At 39.7% G+C, this 17,080-nt stretch overlaps 2 protein-coding genes across 3 annotated transcripts in view; one reads left to right on the top strand and one right to left on the bottom strand.

The window, feature by feature from the left end:
- The window catches only part of MAST2 (microtubule associated serine/threonine kinase 2), a 272,170-nt gene extending 263,150 nt beyond the window's left edge, over positions 1 to 9,020 (bottom strand). Inside the window, exon 1 of the mRNA XM_028488202.2 lies at positions 8,952 to 9,020. Coding sequence (XP_028344003.1) covers positions 8,952 to 9,005 — 54 coding nt within the window. The 5' untranslated portion in view covers positions 9,006 to 9,020. The remainder of the gene's footprint in view (positions 1 to 8,951) is intronic.
- Positions 9,021 to 9,724: 704 nt separating this feature from the next.
- Positions 9,725 to 17,080, top strand: part of IPP (intracisternal A particle-promoted polypeptide) — a 42,714-nt gene continuing 35,358 nt past the window's right edge. The window contains exons 1-2 of one of the 2 annotated variants that reach the window (XM_007108597.3): positions 9,725 to 9,793; positions 12,415 to 12,756. In XM_007108597.3, the coding sequence (XP_007108659.1) occupies positions 12,465 to 12,756 (292 nt within the window). In that variant the 5' untranslated portion in view covers positions 9,725 to 9,793; positions 12,415 to 12,464. Of the gene's footprint in view, positions 10,084 to 12,414; positions 12,757 to 17,080 lie in introns of both variants that reach the window. The other variant, XM_007108598.4, reaches the window with a different exon arrangement.

The raw sequence follows: 17,080 nt of genomic DNA on the forward strand, positions 1-17,080 counted from the left end.
GTTACTCCCCAAATCTGTATGTCCTGGTCTCTCAGGGCTAGTTGGAGACAAAAATGACATAATGACTAAAGTTTACAACCAATGAGAAAAGAAAAGGTGAGAGATCTGGACATAGGGAAGAAGAGTACCTAGGCTAGACAGAGAAACTGGCCTTATAGTCCCCTCCACTGACTGCCAGCACTCAGATCTCTGGGCACACCTAGTTCTTTAAGGACTCAAAAGACTGATGTCAAACAACGTGACTGCGGTTTTATATAGAGAAATGTGTGAGAGCCATTTGTCATTCAAAAAACAAAACAAGGGCTTCCCTAGTGGCGCAGTGGTTGAGAATCTTCCTGCTAATGCAGGGGACACGGGTTCGAGCCCTGGTCTGGGAGGATCCCACATGCCGCGAAGCAATTAGGCCCGTGAGCCACAACTACTGAGCCTGCGCATCTGGAGCCTGTGCTCCGCAACAAGAGAGGCCGCGATAGTGAGATGCCCGCGCACCGCGATGAAGAGTGGCCCCCGCTTGCCACAACTAAAGAAAGCCCTCACACAGAAACGAAGACTCAACACAGCAAAAATAAATAAATAAATAAATAAACTCCTACCCCCAACATCTTCTTAAAAACAAAACAAAACAAAACAAATAACAACAAAACTAAACACAATAGAATAATTATTTCACTCAGAAGAAAAGCCAAAGGTTTTCTACGGGCATACAGAGCACTACATGATACTCCTCCTAGCTACCCATCTGCCTTCATATCCTATGAGCCTCTTCCCCCTTGCTAATGTTTCTATAGTAACAATGGCTTCCTTGTTCCTTAAACATTCTAAGCATATTCTCACCGTAGGACCTTTGTGTTTACTTTTCTATCTGCCTAGAATTCTCCTCTCCATGGTCTCTCTCTCCATGCAGGCCTCTGATCAAATGTTATCTTCTTAGAAGGCTGTCCGGGATCACATTGTCTATAACAGCACTCCCTTCCTCAATATGTCACTCTCTATTCTCTTACCCTTCTTTATTCTTCTTCATAACACTTATCATCCCCTGACATATCATATTTATTCATTTATTTGTTTACTTTCTGCCTCCCCAAGTAGCATGTAATCCCACAAAAGCAAGAACTTTGTTTTGTTCAGTGCTATATCACCATGACCTGAAGTGCCAGGCACATTGTGGACTCTCATTAAGTACTGGTTGAATAAATGAGTAAGTGAAGCTCGCTATCATGACTCCTTTCTCTTCCTTGCTCAGTTCAGTAAAAATAGAAAATTACCAAGAGGAGACTCTCCGCAAATGGTAGACCTAGGGCTTAATCTGGGGGCCTCGAGTATGTTGCCATGCTACACTGAACAAGTTTCTTGAGGCATCTGAGAAGGACTCTTCTAGTCCATTCAACCATTATCTTATTAAAATTCTCAAGGTCCTTGACTGATTTTCTTTTCATGGTGCCTACATAGCAAAACCTTAACCGTAGATCAATTCAAATGGTTGATTTTCTGCATCCAGGCAGGTTGTGGAGCACTGCTGAAGAAAAATCATTCAGCTGGGTAGATTGATGCCACTCTAAATTCATGGTCACTCATTTCAACCAATAAAGACATGTAAGAAAAGTAAGAGCTAATGTTTATTCCTGAAAATGGCATAAATACTTTACATGCATTAACTCATTTCATACTTATAACACCAACATAAGTAGATAGATATTCATTCCATTTTACTAATGAAGAAACTGAAACATAGAGAAGTTAAGTAACTAGCCAAAAGTCACACAGCTAGTAAGAGTCAGAGTCTAAGTTTTCAACTCAGACATTCTGATTTCAGAGCCTGAGCTTTTAAGCACTACTGCCAGGAAATTTAATAATGTTTCAGTAGTCAGTTCTACCTCTTTTCTATCTATAACCAACAGGGCTACTTTGTTACCTAACTCCCAGGGGTACTACTCATGCTTACATTATAAGTGATATTTAGACAGAAATTTATAGCCTTAAACCTATATTTTAAAATAAGAAAGACTGAAAAGTCAGAAACTAAGCAACTGAAAAACTTAAACTGATAAAGAGGAAAAGAATAAATTCAATGAAAGCTAAAATAAGGAAATAATAAGTGTAAAAACAGAAAATAATGATGTAGGAAACAAAGATAAAGTGGAGAGGATCAACAAAGCCAAAAGTCAGTTATTTGAAAAGAATAATAAGATTGAGAAACCTGTGGCAGGATTTATCAAGAAAAAAAGATGTCATAAATAAATATAAAAAATAAAAAAGGAGCCATGACTATAGATAATAGCAGAGATTAAAATTTGAGAATATTGTTAACAGTGTTATTGTTTCATTGGCTGTGAATGAATTTGAAATTTTAATTAAATAGAACAAATTTATAGAAAAATATAAATTAGCAAAATTGCTCAAGAATAAAGAGAAAATGTGATAGAGATTGAATCAACAGTTAAAAATCTTTGCACAAAGAAAACAACAGGTCCATATATTTTTACAGGCAAGTTCAACAGCTTCTATCTTACTCAATTCCAATCTTACTCAGACTCATGCAGAGAAAAAAAAAAAGAAAGAAAAAAGAAAAACACTCCTAAAACCATGTCGGGGGTTAGTTAGTATAATCTTGATACTTAAATCAGAAAAGAGTAGTATAACAAAGGAAAATTAAAGATTAGGCTCAATCACGAATATTGATGCACATATTCTAAGCAAAGTCTCAGCAGGACTTCCCTGGTGGTCCAATGGTTAAGACTCTGTGCTCCCAATGCAGGGGGCCTGGATTCGATCCCTGGTCAGGGAACTAGATCCCACATGCATGCTGCAACTAAGTGTCCATGTGCCACAACAAAGATCCCAGATGCTGCAACTAAGATCTGGCACGGCCAAATAAATAAATAAATATATTTTTAAAGTGTTAGCAAAGCAAATCCAGCAATGTTAAATTAATGATAAACACATGAGGACCAAGTGAAATTTGCATCAGAAGTGAAGATTAGTTTAGCATTAAAAAACCTATTAATTCAATTTAGCACATTAACAGGCTAAAGAAGAAAAATCATATGATCATCTAAATAGATACAGAATTCATAGCACCACTATTTACAATAGCCAAGACATGGGAGCAACCTAAGTGTCCATCAACAGATGAATGGATAAAGAAGATGTAATATATATATCTATATATTTCAATGGAGTATGTATATATTCCTTTATATGTATATGAAATCTTACTCAGCCATAAAAAAGAATGAAATAATGTCATTTGCAGCAATGTGGATGGACCTAGAAATTATCATACTAAAGTGAAGTCAGTCAGAGAAAGACAAATATCACATGATATTACTTCTATGTGGAATCTAAAACAAAATGATACAAACGAACTTATTTACAAAAAAGAAACAGACTCATAGACATAGAAAGTAAACTTGTGGTTACCAAAAGGGAAAGGCAGGGGGAGGGATAAATTAGGAGTTTGGAATTAACAGATACACACTACTATATATGAAATAGATAAATAACAAGGACCTACTGCATAGCACAGGGAACTATATTCAATATCTCATAATAACCTATAATGGAAAAGAATCTGAAAAAGAATATATATAGAAAGAATCACTTTGCCATATACCTGAAACTAACACAACATTGTAAATCAACTATACTTCAGTCTTTAAAAAAAGATACAGGGGTTTCCCTGGTGGCGCGGTGGTTGAGGGTCCGCCTGCCGATGCAGGGGACGCGTGTTCGTGGCCCAGTCCGGGAGGATCCCACGTGCCACGAAGCAGCTGGGCCCGTGAGCCATGGCCGCTGAGCCTGCGTGTCTGGAGCCTGTGCTCCGCAACGGGAGAGGCCACAACAGTGAGAGGCCCGCGTACCGCAAAAAAAAAAAAAAAAAAAAAAAATACAGAAAAAGTGTTTGCTAAAAGTCAATTCATGAAATACTCAGAAGATGCAATAAATTTAGGGGTTAAAAGCATAACAAATACCATATGTGTTCAGTATTATCATCATTGCTATCAGTTGTAGTAGTACTAATTGCAGTAGTTGTAGATCGATTTGAAGGGAACTACCTGATAAAAATATGCCTACCATAAAACAACCTGCAGCAAACATTATATTTAATAGTAAAATATTATTTAAAATCAGGACCTGTGTAAGGATACTTGATTTATTATTACTTTTTTTTTTGAAATTAAAAAAAATGTTTTTAATTTTTTGGCCATGCCGGATGGCATGAGGGATCTTAGTTCCCCGAACAGGGATTGAACCTGAGTCCCCTGCAATGGAAGCGTGCACTCTTAACCACTGGACCACCAGGGAAGTCCCTATTATTACTATTTTTGTTTTATTAATAATTTTAAAGTGCTAACAGTTGCCAGATACTAACTGCTTTATATATGTTAAATTAATCCTTACAACAATGATATGAAGTACAGTAATTAGGCATAGTTTAACTTGAGAAATCTGAGTTTCAAGAAAAGTTAAATAGATTGCTTAAGGACTCAGTGGCAGGGCTAGATTTTGTACTTAGGCATTTGGCTCCAAAGTCTATGCATTAATTCCTACACTACTCTGCATCTGCAGTCAACCTCACACTGGAGATCTTAGCTAGATGAGTAAGACAAGAAAAATAAACATACGGTATAAGGTTTGGAAAAAAAGAAACAAAACTGTCATATGTGCAGATGATATGATTATTTACACAGAAAAATCCCAAAACCCCTATGGATAATTTTTTAATTAATAAGTGAATTAAGCAATGTTGTTGTCCATAAAATCAACACACAGAAGTACCCCAACAAACATAAAATGTAATTCTTAAAAATATATTATTTATAATAGTACAAAGAGAAAGTACTCAGGAATAAATTTAATAAAAGATGTATAAGACCCTTATGAATAAAAATATAAAACTTTAAACTTTTCTAAAATTTAATTTTATTAATGGATAAAAGTATTCAATATTATGAAGGTGTTAATTCTCTCCAAATTGTCCTATAGGTTTATTGAAATATTAGTAGAACCCCTTCCTTCCCCCCTTGTATGTATTTGTGTGTGAAACTTGACAGGTTGGTTCTAAAATCTATGTGGAAGAACCAGGTGTTCCAGGAATAGCCAAGACACCACTGAAGAAGAACAAGACGGGGACACTTATTCTACCAGATATCAAGACTCATTACAAAAGTATAGTAATTAAAGCAGCAGGGCATGTATGAATAGACCAATGTAACTGAATAGAGAACTGATTCCAGCCCAAAAGGAAACATAAAATGGGAGAGAGCTAGCATTGAAGATTAGTGAGGAAATATGAAATATTCAGTAAATAATGTTGTGACAATTAGTTATTCATATGAGGGAAAAAATTGGATCCCTATCCCAATCCATACTCAAAAATTAATTCCTAGTGACTTAAAAAAGTAAATGTGAAAAGAGACATTATAACACTTTTAGAAGAAAATATAATATAATATCTTTATAACATTGGGGAGGAGAAGAATTTCTTAGGCAATATGCCAAAAGTGCAAAACATAAATAAATAGACTAATACATTAGTAAAATTATAAATTTTTGTTCATTAAGAGAGACAATGGGGCTTCCCTGGTGGCGCAGTGATTGAGAGTCTGCCTGCTGATGCAGGGGCCACGGGTTCGTGCCCCGGTCCGGGAAGCTCCCACATGCCACAGAGCGGCTGGGCCCGTGAGCCATGGCCGCTGAGCCTGCTCATTCGGAGCCTGTGCTCCTCAACGGGAGAGGCCACAAAAGTGAGAGGCCCACGTACCGCAAAACAAAACAAAACAAAAAATTGCTTAAAACTTAGAAAGCTGTGGAGAGGTTATAAATTTGCTAAAGATCATATGACACGTTATGAGAGGCCACAACAGTGAGAGGCCCGCGTACAGCAAAAAAAAAAAAAAAAAAAAAAAAAAATGAGACAATGAAGGAAATTCCCTGGTAGTCCAGTGGTTAGGACTCCATGCTTCCATTACAGGGGGCACAGGTTAGCTCCCTGGTCAGGGAACTAAGATCCCACAAGCCGCACAGTGCAGCCAAAAAAAAAAAAAAAAGAGAGAGAGAGAGATAATGAATAAAAAATTGGCAACACATATAATCAAAAAACATCCTAAATATCAATAAGAAACTAAAAATTCAATGGAAAACTGGGCAAAACACATGTATAGCCATTTTACACAAAAGGAAACTTAACTGGCCTATGTATTAGTTTGCTTTGACTGCCATAACAAAATTCCACAGACTGGGTCACTTAAATCAGTGGTCTCTAACCTTTTTGGCACCAGGGACTGGTTTCGTGGAAGACAATTTTTCCATGGGGGTGGGAGGGGAGATGGTCAGGCGGTAATGTGAGCGATGGGGAGTGGCAGATGAAGCTTTACTCGCTCAGCGTCCACCTCCTGCTGTGCAGCTGGGTTCCTAACAGGCTGTGGACTAGTACCGCTCCGTAGACCAGGGGTTGCGGACCCCTGGCTTAAACAACAGAAATTTATTTCTCACCGTTCTGGAGACTGGAAAATCCAAGATCAAGTTGCCAGCCAGGTAGGTTTCATTCTGTGGCTTCTCTCTCTCGGCTTGGTGGTAGGCAGCCATCATCTCCCTGTGTGCTCTTATGACTGCTTCTTTATGCGAATGGGGGCTAGTTGGCCACCTTTTCACTAGATACTCACATGGCCTTCTATCATGCATGTGTGGGTGGAGTGAGGGAGAGCAAGCACGCTCTGGTGTCTCTTCTTATAAGGGCACTAATTCCATCATGAGGGCCCCCATCCTCATGACCTCATCTAATCCTAATTAACTCCCTCAAGCCCCATCTCCAAATATCATCACATTGGGAGTTAGGGCTTCAACATAAAAATTGTGGGGGGACAAAATTCAGTCCATAGCAGCTTATAAACATCTTTTTACTGCCTGATTTCATTAATAATCAGGGAATGTAAATTATAATAAAAATAAAATACCATTTTACACTCATCAGATTATACAAAATTGAAACACCTGATGATACTAGGTGTTGGCAAGGATGTGAAGCCAGGCAACTCTCATTTGCTGCTGGTAGAAATGTAAACTGGAAAAATGAGTCTGGAAAAGAAGTATTTTCTAGTGAAATTGAAGATGCATATATCCTATGTTCCAGCAATTCTGCTCCTAGGTATACGCGCTAAAGCACGAGTTTTCAAATTGCTAGGTGCAATACAATAGTAAATTGTGAAATTAATTTTAGTGGTGCTGAGGTATAATTTTCTGAAAGGTAAACTGACGATTTTCACAGAAATATAAAATAAACACGTCAAAATGTTATTTATCTCATTAATTAATGAGTGAGCCAGTAAAATGTTACAGGAATGTTGTACAAATTTGCTAAGAAACAAGAATATTGAAATGATTTCGCTAACAGAGGCAAAGTGGTTTAATACCCTATAGGTCAATAAAATGTAATGTTTGGGGGTATCTTTTCTTCGACGTGGACAAGAATTATTCTAAATATTACCAGTTTTCTTGTAAAAGATCTTAGTCAACAGAAAGACATCCCTATGCATTCAAATCCTTTCAGTGTCTGCTAGACAATGCCCAGGCTTACACTGAAAAGTAATTTCTTTTGCTCATTTCCAAGTCTTTGACAATTTTTCCTTACAACAGTTCCCTTTCAGCATTTTTTTGGTAATGAAATCAAAAAGAAGCAATAGAAATTTAGTGCATTGCTGGTAGTAAATATAAATAAGTGTTGAGGCCCAGGGTAGGTTGTCCCAAAATGCACCTCGATGTCATATTGATTTTTTTTTAATAAATTTATTTTATTTATTTATTTTTGGCCACGTTTGGTCTTCATTGCTGTAGGTGGGCTTTCTCTAGTTGAGGTGAGTTGGGGCTACTCTTCGCTGCAGCGCGTGGGCTTCTCATAACGGTGGCTTCTCTTGCTGTGGAGCACCGGCTCTAGGCACACAGGCTTCAGTAGTTTTGGCACGCAGGCTCAGTAGTTGTGGCTCACAGGCTCTAGAGCACAGGCTCAGTAGTTGTGGCACACGGGCTTAGTTGCTCCACAGCATGTGGGATCTTCCAGGACCAGGGCTCGAACCCGTGTCCCCTGCATTGGCAGGCGGATTCTTAACCACTGCACCACCAGGGAAGTCCCAATTTTTCTGAATTAAAGTAACTTAAGGGATGGCCAATGCAAGAGAGACACTCTAATCCTCCTTTCTATCTCCCTGAAAGCAGGAAATAAATCTCTCACGTGAAAGGTGCACTCCCTGCATTTGGAGGTAGAAGTACACTCTTATCTCCAGAGATAGGGAATTCAGGCCAACAAGCCTGTATAAACAAACCTCTTACTTCCTCCCATTTACTACCCCAAGCCCAAACTCTGTTTAGATTCTTCGTTAATTGAACTCCCAAAACCTAGTTTCTTTGTCCTGTCAATTCTTCATATATTGATTGTTTCTCTGTTTAAAAATATAAAAGCTGTCTGCTTTGGCCACTTCTTAAGACCCTTTCTATGAGTCCTCCTTGTGAACAACTAAATTTTCTTTTTTTTCCTGTTAAACAATTTTATTATAGTCCAGCCACAAGAAATCAAGAGGAGTAGAGGGGGAAATTTCCCCCTCCCCAACAAGAGTTTTGTGAAATTTTTGTTTCAGATGTGTATTATCTATCTATGTGGTAGGTATGTGGTATCCAGTTTGATGTAGAATGTTTTTGTTCACTGTGAGCTGGGGTCTGAAAGTTTGAAAGCCATTTTTTAATGTGCCATATTATGAGGTTCAACAGTTTAAGTAACTGGACGTTTTGAGTTGTCCCTTCACTCAAAGTAGACATCCACTCAGAGCGCGGGGCTCAGTCAGGCAGAGACTCAAAATGATCTGAGTGAATGATAAGGAATAGAGAAGCGCCCAGCCCTGCGTGAGGGGTAAGGTGATGTGGGGTTTTTGTGTGTGTGTGTCTGTGTGTGCGTTACTCACCATCTTTATTGTTTTGAAAAAAATCCCATAGTTCTCCTCCTCAGTGACCCACATGCAAATGAGAAGTATGCTGCTTTGTAAACCGACCTAGGAAAATGATTTGTTGTAAACTTAAATAACAGTGTTATAGAATTTGTAAAAAAGATTCTTACAAATTAATACACACAAAAAAGAGGAAAATATATTGTACCTAGCAGAAAAAGAAGTGACATATACACCTGCAATTCCTTTCACTGCAGAAATGACTTTGTCCAGATCTTGGGTGTGGGTAACATTGAATTCTACTCTGTGTGTTCCCTCCGTGGGGCAGTCAGGAGCTTTGGAAGGATGGATGGGCCTGGAGGTGCAAACTGCAAGCCCTTTAGCCAGCCGTTGTTGACTTCCTGGGGAGCAGCGTCATAGGCTGTGTGAGGAGAGTAGATCCCGGCTCTTTCATTAGCAGTAAGGCTCGCTGGCTGCATGAGAAGCCACAAGAATCGAGAGAGGGTAGGCGGCGTGGAAACGGCAAGCCGGCCAGCCCCAGAAAGCGGGAGCTTAAGCTGGCCAAAGGCAATTGCCCGCCGGGAATCAAACACGAGCCCCGCGCCGCAGCAGCTCAAAACCGAGAGCCGCCGCTCCCCGTAAGCGAAAGAGCAATGCGCACGCGCAGACCCGCCCTGCCAGCGGAGAGGAGAGGCCCCCTCAGCTGGCCGGGCCTCGCCTCAAGCCCTCAGCGGTCCGCACTGCCGAGTCACCCGCGCCTTGTCACCCCGCCGGGCTTTCCCCGCCCCGTCAGTGCGCTAGCTTATCGCGACTGCGCACGCAGAGCCTGAGCGGGCGCCAGCGGGAAGGGGAAGCGGCGGGTAAGAAGGGCCTGCGTCCCCGGGGCGCCTATGACGGGATTGGGAATTTCCTCCTCGGCTCTCTCCGGCTCTCGGGACCTTTGAGGAGGAGAGTGCGAGGAGCCTCTGGAACCGGCTTCCTCCTGCCGTTCAGGCGTGCCTCTAATAATCGAAGTGTTTTCGCTCGGAACGTCGCCTAGTCTGGTCCCTTCCTGCCTCTCTTCTCCCCTCCCCCACTGGGGAATCCGAGGCAGAGCTCCGGCCCGTCTGTTGTCACCAGAAGTATTTGAGATGTCTTCCCCGCCGTTTAGGTAGCACCGGAATGTTTATCTGCCTTTAGTGTCGCAGCAGCTTAGGGGTAGCTCTCCAGGTCCAGACCCCAAGTCAAGCACAAAGAGCCTCATCTTTTTTGACGCTTGCTCGTCCTGGGATTCTTTCTGACACGCTTTGCTGAATGAAGCAGCTTCCAGATCCTCGCAGCAGTAACTTCGAGTCCACTAAACATAGGTCCACTTTACTTCCTCTGGGCGTCTCCACCGTTTCCTAAATAATCTGCCTTTCAAGTTTGTGTCTCTTGGGGCACGTCCCTTACATCCGTATGCGATGTCCCTGAATTTATGCTCTTTCCTTTTGGAAATAGGGTCATACCACGTGCCGCCTTTTGGAATTAAGTACTCCAGTGGCAGTGGGATAGTATCAGCAGTTACTAAGAAGCATAGTAGTAATAGAGTAGGATTTCTGCTGTCGGCTGCCAGAGTGGATGGATAATTCAGTAACTGTTGTAGCAGGAGGCAGCATTTTAGTTCAGTAGCTGTGCTTGATGCCCTGAAGTTGGGGGCAAAGGAGGTACCTTGTAATTAAACAAACCAGTGGGGTCCAAAATCTGCTGATAGGAAGAAATCTAAAACAGAAGCAAGCCTGACAGCCATACCATGTTTACTAATATCTGCAGGTCAAATTTCTATGTAGAGACAATATATGCCAGTTAAATGTAATATGTTGACATTTATGTTGATGCTGATGTGAAGTTTTAGCAGCTACCTCGGAACTTTTCAATAAAATTTCTCAATAAGTTAATTCCTAGATAATCGTGATAATCAGCTTAGTTATTTTTACTTTAATAAGTTTGACTGAATGCTATAAATTTAACCCCCCCTTTTTTTTAACGTCAGGTCACACCATTTCTGTCAGTCTTATTAGTAATTTTCCTTGATGCCTAAATACCTTATTCGTCTTAGATTTCCCCTATGCTTCATCTCCATATCTCTTATATTATTGGATCTCATGGCTTCTTTATTCAAAAAGTAACTTGGATTTATCCCTTTGATTTTCATTGTTAAAGCTGGAAGCCTGTTTTCTAAGACTTTGCTACCTCTTAGCTCATCCCCTGAAAGCTCAAATAACAGTTCTGAAACATGACTATTGTCATGTTTATTCTCGATAATCCTGTAAAGTTTCATGTTCAAACTGCTATGCTTGGGTTTCAAAGCTCCTTCTCTATAGGCACATGATATGATGGGAAAAACCCAGGATTTAGAGTAAGAAGACCTGGGTTCAAATACCAGGACTGTCATTATACTAACTCTGTGTCCTTGGGAAACTGAGTTTCAGTTTCCTTCTCTTATTTCAAATAACAATATCTTTTTCTTCCAGCCTCTTAATTATTGTGAGAATTACAATTGGCATAATGTGTGGAAAAGTTATCAGAATTAAACAAAAACAACCTAAGCTATTATTGTTATTTCTTTGTGCTCATTTATTTCACAAACATTTGAAAACAAGATATGTTAGATACTGGTGCTACAGCTAGGAAAGATTGTCTTCCAGGGAACTTTCAGAGTGCCTGTGTGTTTGTGTGTGTCTGTGTGTCTGTGTAGGGAGTAGGGTGGTAAAATGTCTGACAAGGTAGAATGTGATAATATACTGTAAAATAGGTAAGGTTAGGGTAAGCACCAAACCCAGAGGAGAGAGGAACAGGGAAGATTTCCTGGAGGAAAGTAAGTTTGAACAGTCTTGATTTATAACAAACATCCAGAAAGAAAAGTTGGGGGAAGGGTGCCATGAAAGAGATGTGTTTAGAGAACTGCAAATTGTTAGGTTTTGTTGGAGTATTAAGTTCAAAGAGGATTCTAGGAGGTAGGACTGGATAGGTAGAGGTGAAATTTGAAGGGCTTTGTGTGCTAAGGGAAGTGTACAAATTGAAGGATTTTAAGCAGACAGTTGGCCTGATCACAATTGCTTTTTGAAAGTTCATTTTGGCTGCCACGTGTGCTTCCTTACTGCAGTGTACAAAAATTATCTTTATACCTTTGTGCCTTTCCTCATTTTCTTTACTCCACCCAAAAGGGTTTATGCCCTCTCCTCATACCTTAATACACTGTCACTCAGTGTCCAGTTCAGGTTCCATTTCTGCTGTGAAGTGCCATCTAATTATTTTAGGCCCCATTATTTATTCCCTTCTTTGAAACCCTGTTAGAAATAGTACCACACAATTTAGCCCTTATTTGTTTCATATGTGTTTTATGTCCCTAAATAGATTGTAAGCTCCTTGAGGATAGGGAATGTTTCATACGTGTATGAATAGAAGACATGTTAAACACAAAAATACATTGTTTGGTCTCTTTCGTTTTTTTTTTTTTCAGGGTAGAACCAGATTATGGGCAACAGTCCTTTTAATTAATCTGTCATCATCATGGCTAATGAGGGCTGTGCCAAGGCTGGTGATAGTCCTTTTTCATCAGATAAACATGCTCAACTCATCTTGGCCCAGATCAATAAAATGAGAAATGGACAGCATTTCTGTGATGTGCAGCTGCAAGTTGGAAAGGAAACTTTCAAAGTTCATCGGCTGGTTTTGGCTGCCAGTAGTCCTTACTTTGCAGCTTTGTTCACTGGAGGAATGAAAGAGTCCTCAAAAGATGTTGTACAGATTCTAGGAATTGAAGCTGGAATCTTTCAAATACTTCTAGATTTCATTTACACAGGTATGTTAAGTGAACTTATAGCTTTGAGTGAAGAATGATGCAATCACTCACGTTCTGCTATGGGAATATAACTTGATCTAACATATAGAAAGTGATTTAACAATATGTTATTATGAGCCTTCAAAAAGTTCATATCAGGACTTCCCTGGTGGTCCAGTTGTTAAGACTTTGCCTTCCACTGCAGTGGGTGCGGGTTCAGTCCCTGGTCAGGGAACTAAGATCCCTGAATGCTGCATGGCACGGCCAAAAAAATCAAAACAAAACAAAAAGTTCATATCTTTGACCCAGTATTCCTTTTTTGGGAATCCTAAGGAATTAATTAGTGATACAGGCAAATATTTACATTTATTGTAACATTATTTATAATAGTATATAATGGAATACAGTTTGATTGTCCCTCAGTAGGTTATATGGTTAAATAAATTATGGTACACGTATATATAATGTAATAATTTTTAGTTCTCACAAATTATATTTGTATATATGTACACACACACACACATATATACATTCTCATGGAAGAATGTTTGCAATACAGTAAGTGAAAAAAAATCTGGATATAAATATCACCCCAATTTTGTAAAAAAAAAAATTCATTTGTGTATTTGTGCACAGGAAGAGACTAGAATATTTATAAGCGTTTATCTCTAGATGATGGAATACAGAAGATTTTTATTTTTCCCTTTTTTTTTGTTTTTTCCTCAAAATGTGTATAATCAGCATGTATTAATTTAAACAAACTTATTTTTTAAATGTTTTTGAAGAGTTTTAATGACATTATAAAATGTACACAAAAACCATAGTGTAAAATATAAGTCTTATATGTAACATAAATATACATGGAAAAAAGATTTGAAAGAGATACACTAAAGTATTGTTAATATAGGGATTTCCCGGCAATCCTGTCATTAGGACCCCACACTTCCTGCAAGTCGTGCAGTGCGGCCAAAAAAAAAAAAAAATGTATGTCTGTGTATGGGAAAATGTGATTTTCATTTTTATGCTTTTCTGCCTTAAAGTTATTTTGTTTTAGTTTTTTTTAATATTTGATTTTTTATTTATTTTTAGCTGCATTCGGTCTTCGTTGCTGTGCGCGGGCTTTCTCTAGTTGTGGGGAGCAGGAGCTACTCTTCGTTGCGGTGCACGGCCTTCCAATTGCGGTGGCTTCTCTTGTTGCGGAGCACGGGCTCTAGGCACATGGGCTTCAGTAGTCGTGGCTCGCGGGCTCTAGAGCGCAGGCTCAGTAGTTGTGGCACACAGGCTTAGTTGCTCCGCATCATGTGGGATCTTCCCGGACCAGGGATCGAACCCATGTCCCCTGCATTGTTGACAGGAGAATTCTTAATCACTGCGCCACCAGGGAAGTCCCTAAAGTTTTTTTTCTGTAGTGAATATATATTGCTCTTATAATCAGGAAAAAATGTTTGAAAACAAAGACTATGTTTGTTTACACTCTAGTTTTGAGAATATACCTTGCTCTCCTTAAAGGACTACTTGGTGGGATATGGCCTGATAAAGTATTGTTTATTTATTTATATATATATTGCTTGCGGTACGCGGGCCTCTCACTGTTGTGGCCTCTCCCGTTGTGGAGCACAGGGTACGGACGCGCAGGCTCCGCGGCCATGGCTCACGGGTCCAGCCGCTCCGCGGCATGTGGGATCTTCCCGGACTGGGGCACGAACCCGTGTCCCCTGCATCGGCAGGCAGACTCTCAACCACTGCGCCACCAGGGAAGCCCAAGTATTGTTTATTTAAAGCATGTTATTTAAACCTGGAAAATGACGAAACCAGGGCTCGAATCTGTGTCCCTTGTATTGGCAAGCAGATTCTTAACCACTGCACCACCACTGAAGTCCCAAGGTGATTTCTTTTCTTTGTGTAGTTTCATATTCCTTTTTGGAAACTTTCAGAAAACAGCTTTTAATTTGGGATTGTAAAAATAATTATCACATGTTAAAATAAATAAATTAAAAAATAAAGATGATTATCTTTTATCTGCTGAAAGCAGGGCAGCTCTGCCTGTTGACTAGTGTACAGATTAACATTGAGGGGTTCTTGACCTCACTTTTCTAAATGACTTATGTGAGCTGATTAAACTATTTCATAAATGCCCCTGCTTCTCTTATTTGCAAAGTATAAATTAACACAGATTAATCCAATGCAATTAGTGTCGAACAACATAAAAACAGAAGAAATTCCACAAGTTGCTTATTCTGCCTCTGTTGTCTGACAGTAGCAACAAGAGACATCTAGTGAAAGAGAATGTTCATGGCATCATCTCCATATTGCTGATGATTAGCACTTCCATCAAAGGAATAAAAAGTGGTAAAACCTAGAGAAATAAAAGCTACTGAGCATATCTGGGGGATAATAACATTGTAGAATATTGACATTTAAGGTAAAATTGGTTAACAGTAAAGAACAACATTTGGCCACTAGTAAAAGATATAAAATAGCAAGATAGGAGTTTATTTTTCCAACAGAAATGAATCCATAGAAGCCATCCCAAGGCTGGTATGGTGGCTTCTTGATGTCATTAATAGCCCATTATTCTTCCAACATTTTGCTCCACCATCTATAGCTAGTAGCTTCTAATCTCATGATCAGTGAACTTTAGCCAGTGGATGGCAGAAGAGGAAAAGGTAAAAGGACCTGCCGGCTGAGTCTATCCCTTTTTAAGCTTTTCTGGTAGCCCTCCCCAATAACTGCTGCCTGTATCAAGTTGGCGAAGCTCAGTCAAAAATTCACCCCCATCTGCAAGGGAGGATGAGAAATGTAATTTTCAGCAGGGCACAATTGCCACTCACAACAAAATCAAGGTTCTGTTAGTACGGATTAAATGAAAATGAATATTGGGTATTTATTGGACAGGGAACTTTGTAGTCTTTGATACAATTAGTTCTTTAAAAACATGATCTTTGATTTTCATTGTAATAGCATTTCCTTTTTTGGGATGGGGCAGCAAAACCTGTTATTCGATTAATCTCTCCTCTGGACATCTTTTTTTTTTTCTTTTTAAATTAATTTTGGCTGTGTTGGGTCTTCTTTGCTGGCACAGGCTGTTCTCTAGTAGCGGTGAGTGGGGGCCACTCTTCACCACGGTGCGCGGGCTTCTCACTGCGGTGGCTTCTCTTGTCGCGGAGCACGGGCTCTAGGCGTGCGGGCTTCATTAGCTGTGGTACGTGGGCTCAGTAGTTGTGGCTTGTGGGCTCTAGAGCACAGGCTCAGTAGTTGTGGCGCATGGGCTTAGTTGCTCCGTGGCATGCGGGATCTTCCCAGACCAGGGCTCGAGGCTGTGTCCCCTGCATTGGCAGGCGGATTCCCAACCACTGCACCACCAGGGAAGTCCTCCTCTGGACATTCTTTATTAACCGTTCACAATTCTAATAGGTCTTAACAGATTCTTCTCACCATAGATTTTTATGCACTTCACTTAAAATCAAATGATCTGGGTTTGTGATCTAGCTCTGCCACTAACTAGCTGTGTGATACAAAGCATTTCATTTAACTTTAGTCAATTATTCATTCATTCTTTCAATATATATGTCAATATATTTTTTGAGCTAGGCACTGGGGATATGATAGTAAACAAGACAGGTGTGGCCTGTGCCTTTACAGAGTTTTATAGGTAATGTGAAGTAGGTACTTAAAAAATAGAAATGAGCTTGTGAAGGCCTCATTCTCCTTATTCATAAACTGGGGATAGTAGCACTTTTTAATTCATGTGAAGGTTAGATGAGATAAATTTTAATAAATGTAAAAATACTTTTTTTTTAAACCCTCAGAAAGTATATTTAGATTTCATAAGGTGAAGGTCATACTGCTGGAGTAGAGCTAGGATTTTATTTTATTTATTTATTTTTAACATCTTTTTTGGAGTATAATTGCTTTACAGTGTTGTGTTAGTTTCTGCTGTATAACAAAGTGAATCAGCTATAAGTATACATATATCCCCATATCCCCTCCGTCTTGCGTCTCCCTCCCACCCTCCCTATCCCACCCCTCTAGATGATCACAAAGCCCTGAGCTGATCTCCCGTGAGATGCAGCTGCTTCCCACCAGCTATCTGTTTTACATTTGGTAGTGTATATATGTCAATGCTACTCTCTCACTTTGTCCCAGTTTACCCTTCCCCCTCCCCATGTCCTCAAGAGTCCATTCTCTACATCTGCATCTTTATTCCTGTCCTGCCCCTAGGTTCATCAGAACCTTTTCTTTTTTTTTTTTAGATTCCATATATATGTATTAGCATATGGTATTTGTTTTTCTCTTTCTGACTTACTTCACTCTGTATGACAGACTCTAGGTCCATCCACCTCAC

The sequence above is a fragment of the Physeter macrocephalus genome, chromosome 4 (assembly GCF_002837175.3).
Source record: "Physeter macrocephalus isolate SW-GA chromosome 4, ASM283717v5, whole genome shotgun sequence".
NCBI classification, from domain to species: Eukaryota; Metazoa; Chordata; class Mammalia; order Artiodactyla; family Physeteridae; genus Physeter; species Physeter macrocephalus.